This window comes from Ranitomeya imitator, chromosome 1 (assembly GCF_032444005.1).
Source record: "Ranitomeya imitator isolate aRanImi1 chromosome 1, aRanImi1.pri, whole genome shotgun sequence".
Classification (NCBI taxonomy): Eukaryota; Metazoa; Chordata; class Amphibia; order Anura; family Dendrobatidae; genus Ranitomeya; species Ranitomeya imitator.
In genome coordinates, this window is record NC_091282.1 from 843,756,822 (window position 1) to 843,764,215 (window position 7,394).

Here is a 7,394-nt window from a genome sequence, read left to right on the forward strand (position 1 = left end):
CCAGTCAATTTTGCATTGAAAAGTCAAATGGCGCTCCTTCCCTTCCGAGCTCTGCTATGCACCCAAAAAGTGGTTTACCCCCACATATGGGGTATCGTCGCACTCAGGACAAATTGCACAACAACTTTTGTGGTCTAATTTCTTCTCTTACCCTTGGGAAAATAAAAAATTGGGGGCGAAAAGATCATTTTTGTGAAAAAATAAGATTTTTTATTTTTACGGCTCTGCATTATAAACTTCTGTGAAGCACTTGTTGGGTCAAAGTGCTCACCACACATCTAGATAAGTTCCTTAAGGGGTCTACTTTCCAAAATGGTGTCACTTGTGAGGGGTTCCAATGTTTAGGCACATCAGGGGCTCTCCAAACGCAACATGGCGTCCCATCTCAATTCCAGTCAATTTTGCATTGAAAAGTCAAATGGCGCTCCTTCCCTTCCGAGCTCTGCCATACGCCCAAACAATGGTTTACACCCATATATGGGGTATCAGCGTACTCAGGACAAATTGGCCAACAATTTTTGAGGTCCAATTTCTTCTCTTACTCTTGGGAAAATAAAAAATTGGGGGCGAAAAGATCATTTTTGTGAAAAAATATGATTTTTTATTTTTACGGCTCTGCATTATAAACTTCTGTGAAGCAATTGGTGGGTCAAAGTGGTCACCACACATCTAGATAAGTTCCTTAGGGTGTCTACTTTCCAAAATGGTGTCACTTGTGGGGGGTTTCAATGTTTAGGCACATCAGTGGCTCTCCAAACGCAACATGGCGTCCCATCTCAATTCCTGTCAATTTTGCATTTAAAAGTCAAATGGCGCTCCTTCCCTTCCGAGCTCTGCCATGCGCCCAAACAGTGGTTTACTCCCACATATGGGCTATCAGCGTACTCAGTACAGATTGTACAACAATGTTTGGCATCCATTTTATCCTGTTACCCTTGGTAAAATAAAACAAATTGGAGCTGAAATAAATTTTGTGTGAAAAAAAGTTAAATATTCATTCTTATTTAAACATTCCAAAAATTCCTGTGAAACCCCTGAAGGGTTAATAAACTTCTTGAATGTGGTTTTGAGCACCTTGAGGGGTGCAGTTTTTAGAATGGTCTCACACTTGGGTATTTTCTATCATATAGACCCCTCAAAATGACATCAAATGAGATGTGGTCCCTAAAAAAAAATGGTGTTGTAAAAATGAGAAATTGCTGGTCAACTTTTAACCCTTATAACTCCCTAACAAAAAAAAATTTTGGTTCCAAAATTGTGCTGATGTAAAGTAGACATGTGGGAAATGTTACTTATTAAGTATTTTGCGTGAGATATCTCTGTGATTTAAGGGCATAAAAATTTAAAGTTGGAAAATTGCGAAACTTTCTAAATTTTCGCCAAATTTCCGTTTTTTTCACAAATAAACGCAAGTTATATCGAATAAATGTTACTACTAAAATGAAGTACAATATGTCACGAGAAAACAATGTCAGAATCGCCAAGATCCGTTGAAGCGTTCCAGAGTTATAACCTCATAAAGGGACAGTGGTCAGAATTGTAAAAATTGGCCCGGTCATTAACGTGCAAACCACCCTCGGGGCTTAAGGGGTTAATATTCCGTAAATACTAGATTTTTTCCTGTCAGGATTTGATAAAGGCCCAAGGCCCAGCACATTGAAGGTACAAATTTCAGCTTTGTGTGCCTTCTTGGATTATCCGTTAGCAAACCATCCCTGGATTGAGAGATTTGTTAAGGCCACGGGTAGGATTTGGCCCACAGTTAAGGACTCTGTCCCTCCATGGGACCTGAATCTAGCATTGAATGGCCTATGTAAACCACTGTGTGAAACTTTAGAAGATTCAGACGCAAAAAGTGTCACCTTAAAGACCTTTCTGGTAGGTATAACTATGATAGGATGGATAAGGGGTGATGCAGGGTTTTTCCATCAAAGATGCATATCACAGGATCTTGGAAGACTTCATTATTTTAACGCTAGATACGGCCTTCTTACCTAAAGTGATAACGACATTCCATACAAGCCAAAGAAATCATCTTGCCTTCTTTTTACCAAACCTATAAGGATAGTCGAGAACTCGCGTTTCATTCTCCAGATGTCAAAAGAACAGGCCTCCAAGAGGCCACAAATTGGATAGATTCCAATCTGTAATTCAGTTTGCAGGGAAGAATAAGAGTAAGATGATGACAAAAGCAAGATGGATTAGGTCAGTAATCAGTCTGCCCTATATGGCAGAAGGGAACATCAAACCACATCGGAGCCCATTCTACTAGAGCAATAGCTACATCATTGGTAAAATGAGCACGGGCCTCGGTGGACCAAATCTGCAGAGCGGCAACATGGACAAGTCTTAAAACCTTTTGCAGACATTATAAATTGAACGTTTTATCAGGCCAAAAGACTGCTTTTGGAAGGAAAGTTCACCAAACAGTAGTCCCGCCCTAAATGTATCCTCTGGTATTCTCCTGATGGTGCGGTCAGGAGTGACATCCTGGAAAGTAGGGATTAGTCCTAGCCTTAATTGGGTTTCCAGGAGTCCATCAGGACAGCACCCATTACATTCCCTCCCTTAACTTTCCTAGCTGCTATGTGAAGGTAACGTATGTAGAAGGAAGCGCAATTAAATAGATTTGCATCCATCCATCCTTGTGTGGTACTTGGAAAATCACTGAAGGAGGAAGGGGCTTTTTAACCTCTTGTGTGGTCTTGTCCCTATCAAGGATATGAAGGACTACCTCTTAATTATTGATGGTACTGTCATGATGGACTCCTGGAAACCCAATTACCTCTAGGAATAATTCCTACTTTTGATCAAAAACAGTTTTTACTAGGTACCCTGTGTTATTTATGAGCACTATTGCTTTTTACTTATAGCAGGTATATGTTTATTTTGCTTCTATCTTAGGCTTAGAAATATTCCACAGCTACTATTTATCATTACCTACTTGTATGTCTTTTTCACATATACTGAGCATGTTTGTACCTATGCATCTATTATTGAATTGCATCATAAAAAGTAGACACAGTTCTTAGATGAAAATTTGACAAGCATGTAAAAGATGTCTAACCACTTAAAAGCGTGTTAGTGAGATATTTTTAATTAAAAAATGTTTAATTATAAGTGGATACCTGGTCTGCATGTAATAAAGACCTATGCAATACTCCTCCTAAACAGATCCTTGAAGAGGAGTACTTCCCTGATCTTTATTTTGCTTGCTCATGAATGGGAATTATTGATCAAGTCATGTAGGGCTGTAACATATCTACAACTATCCACTGCCCCTGTAGTTTTCCTTATGGTGGGACTGCAAAAAGAGCTGACAACTTGGTGATAAGCAAGATGATACATCATTACTTTCTTCCTTTTAAGTCCATACTCTATGATGGATGATGATGAAGATCTCCCTCACCATGAAGAAAGAACCTGGTACATGGGAAAGATGAAACGTGAGCAGGCTGAAGAAATGCTTACTGGGAAACCGGATGGTACTTTTTTGATTCGAGAAAGCAGGCAGAAAGGTTGCTATGCGTGCTCAGTTGTGTAAGTAGAAATTCTGTCTAATGAAGGTATTGAGATGATACATACGGTATATGTTCAATGTTCCTCTACTTGAATTAACACTTGACATCTCTCCTTTTTAGGGTTGATGGGGACACCAAGCACTGCGTTATCTACAAGACGGCCACCGGCTTCGGCTTTGCTGAACCCTATTACCTTTATGCCTCTTTAAAAGAGCTAGTGCTACATTACCAGCACACATCACTAGTGCAACACAATGATGCCCTGAATGTCACTTTGATGCACCCTGTTCTGGCACCACCATCACGATGAATCTTTTACCAATGGCATCTAATACCACATAGGAATTTGTCCTTGGAGTAAAGTTTTGAGTTGGTTTGGCCATAGGAGCTTCTAACTTTGATCAACTCCTAGTAGAATAATCTCTAGGACGGTAATGGCATTGTAGGTCACTTTTTTAAGGCTGTTGTCTCCTTTCAGAACATCACATCTTTCCTTAGAAAAAATTGCTGTTTTGAGCATTGCCATTGTGAACTTGGATGTGTTGATATATTGCAGTCCTATCAGTAGCACCGTGTCATCGATTGCTTTTGGTAAATGCATATACCATATACAGTAGTAATTGGAAGTCTAATGTTAAAACTTGCACTTAGATCTCTGCCGCTGATCTTCTCTTAGAGGTGTTTAATCATATTTTGTGGGGGGTTTAATTAAACCTAGGCAAGAAGATACCTTTTACATAAGACCTTACACCTTCAATTCAGCTACTTAATCTTATTTTGTAGTAGTCACGTGCAATGCGCCTCTTTGTAGAGGAGTCTTATCAGAATCTTGTCACAAGCGCTGCCTTTCTGGGCATGTGAACTACTCCTAGGCGAACAGAACTAGTTTGTCCAATTTGTAGTACTTTGCTGTGTGCTCCACAAAACTAGAAACGATTAGCTATTTATTTTATAGTCACCAAAAAAGCAACAACCTTTTTCTGCCTGTGTGAATTATTCTTTGCGTTACACGTATGCACAGTCTATAAATGTAGGCGAAGTACAGAGGGGTGCTCTCGCGGATGTTCTAATATACTTCTAGTGGGCAGAGTGAAAATGTGAGGGGTGATTCTGAACACTGCTCAGCTCTTGGCTCATAATGTATCATACCTCTGCTGGGGTCAGTGAGATGTCTTCCTTATGATATCATTTCAGAGGTCTCACCAGAATGTGACTCTTAAGCCGCATATTCTACAATATCACACCACCATTGTGAAAGGGCTGTGTGTCATGATCAGCAAGGTTCTGGATCTGTAGAAAATAAAGACCGCTATATATATATATATATATATATATATATATATAAAGAAGATAACCTTGTTCTTTGAAGATTTTAGGGCTGAAATTCAATATTTTTACCAAATTGTGGTGCTGGCTCACCACTACTCATTATTTATCTGTCCGAGAACAGAATTCATATCGTACCAATATTCAGTTTCCATTATGGATCTCTTGGTGGGAATGGTATGTCACCTCTAAGATTTTAAGTAGTTCATGACAGTCACATTTAAAGTGCATGCTCATCCAGACAGGTGTACAGAAACTTAATCACTTGTATTTGCATACAACACCCCAAAATCTGGCAGCGTATGCACATTCATGTGTCCCATGTCTCCTGGCTTTACAAACCAGCATGGCCAAAGAGCCTGAATATATGTGTTAGTGTTATATGCCTGTGCAAATGATTCCTGTATGTGTAGATTAGTTGTATAAGGATTTGGTTCACATTGCTGATATTCTTTCCCTGTTTATTCTATAGAAATATGAATCTGTGAGCTCTTTGTATTCAGTATAGTTAAATTGGTTGGCCACTACTTTTATGTTGATGGCCGATCCATAGGATGGGGCATCAATATTAGAACAGTGGGGGGTGAGCGCTCCCACCTTTCAGCAGTTCCCAGTGCTGGTGGCGGATAGATGTGATCACTTGCGGAGCTGCACAGCTCTGTCAACTGTAGCTGTCCTACATCGGCAACTCTTGATCAGTCTCGCTTTCAGAGATCTGGTTTTGATGATCTATAAAATAAATATAAAAGTAGTGGAGAACATTTCTAAGTTCCTACATTCCTGAATTTCTTATGTAGCAAAGTATTGTTTTCGATGAAGTGTATTTGCTGCTGTTCTCCAGTAAAGTCCTAGCTGGGTTAGTCATCAGACTCCACCTTGTTCCCATCAAGGAAAGTGATGGCGCATCGCTATAGACCATCACTTTCTGATTAGTGACTACCAGGACTGTTAATGATCCTGATGGAGAAAGAGCCATAGCACTTAATTTCAGTACTTACATAGGTTTTTACTGAGGAGCTGCAATCTTAAGTCATAGGTTGTTTAGACCAGATGGTAGAGGACTAAGTAGCTCATGCTTTGGGTCATTTAATTAAACCTATGTTCAAATGACCATGTAACTAGACGACAGAAATGAATGCTTTACTCTAAGGTTTGGATGCATACTACTACAACACCCATATAACCTCAACAAGAGGTGATAAATGATTACAGCTGATTCTCTAGGTAGACGCAGGCATAAGGTGCAATACTCCAATAAGTGATCAATATTACTTAGACCTACTTTACTTTTAACTTTTCACCCTCTCTTGTAGATGAGACCGGATGTAGCCGATACCAGCTCCTCGGTACAATGAGTGGCAGCACTGGATGTCTCCATAAGAGTGTGGATATCCATTATTGTCACCTACAGGCTGTAGGTGGACGAACGTATTAAATATCCATTTGCTGTCCATGTGCAAAGCAAGGAGCATATGGACAAAACACAGACCAATGCAAGTCAACGTTTTAGTTCACGTGACTGTTTTTACACATGGACCGATGGTCTGCATGTAAAAAATCTCAACACACTAGTTTGCTTTATATTCTAAATCACACTCGCCCATTATAAGTCAGCGGATGCCATACGGATATACAAAATAGATACATGGATGACATGAGGATATATAAAATAGATGCACGAATGCCATACGGATAGGCAAAATAGATACACGGATGACATGAGGATATATAAAATAGATACACGGATGCCATACGACTATATAAAATAGATACACAGATGACGTGCGGATGTATAAAATAGATATACAGATAACATACGACTATATAAAATAGATACACAGATGACATGCGGATATATAAAATAGATGCATGGATGACATACGACTTTATAAAATAGATGCATGAAAGATAAATATCTTGGTACTGTTAGCCAGTGGATAGAAAAATATTTGGAATTGAGAGTCCTCGGTGGTTGATACCTTTTAATGGCTAACTGAAAAGATGGTAACAAATTGCGAGCTTTCCAGACTACATACGTCTCTTCATCAGGCAAAGACTAAAAGAAATTGTGTACAATCACATATTTATGCCCAACATAGCACAGAAAAAAAAAAAAAGGAAAAACCATGGATAAGACAGGTGACATGAGGCAGAATTACCATGAGTGATAAACGGTTATGTCCATAAATATTGGGCCTGTTCTTAGATAAGGATTGTTTATTCAGTCGCCATGACAGCACAACGAGAGAGGGGATCCGCCCTTCAGGGACAGGAAACCTCAGACATAAAAGGGCGGCACCTCACTCCCCCGCCAGTTGGTTTCCTGTCCCTGACAGTGGAACCTCTTCGGACAGGCCCAGAGAAGAGGGTCGAAGATAGAAGCTATCCCACTCCTGACAGGCCGATGCAGGTAGCGGGGGTCCCCTACCTCGGCCTGATCAGGGGGATGGAAGCACCACACGGCAGGGGGACTGTCTGTGTAGGTGACAGCAGGAGGAAGCAGCCCTAAGCGGAGGGCTTGACTTCTAGGGTGCCGCTGTTCACCTG

General features: G+C 40.2%; 1 protein-coding gene across 1 annotated transcript in view; it reads left to right on the forward strand.

The window, feature by feature from the left end:
- The window catches only part of PIK3R2 (phosphoinositide-3-kinase regulatory subunit 2), a 107,476-nt gene extending 100,397 nt beyond the window's left edge, over positions 1-7,079 (forward strand). The window contains exons 15-16 of the mRNA XM_069740985.1: positions 3,370-3,540; positions 3,642-7,079. Coding sequence (XP_069597086.1) covers positions 3,370-3,540; positions 3,642-3,831 — 361 coding nt within the window. The 3' untranslated portion in view covers positions 3,832-7,079. The remainder of the gene's footprint in view (positions 1-3,369; positions 3,541-3,641) is intronic.
- Positions 7,080-7,394: the final 315 nt, after the last annotated feature.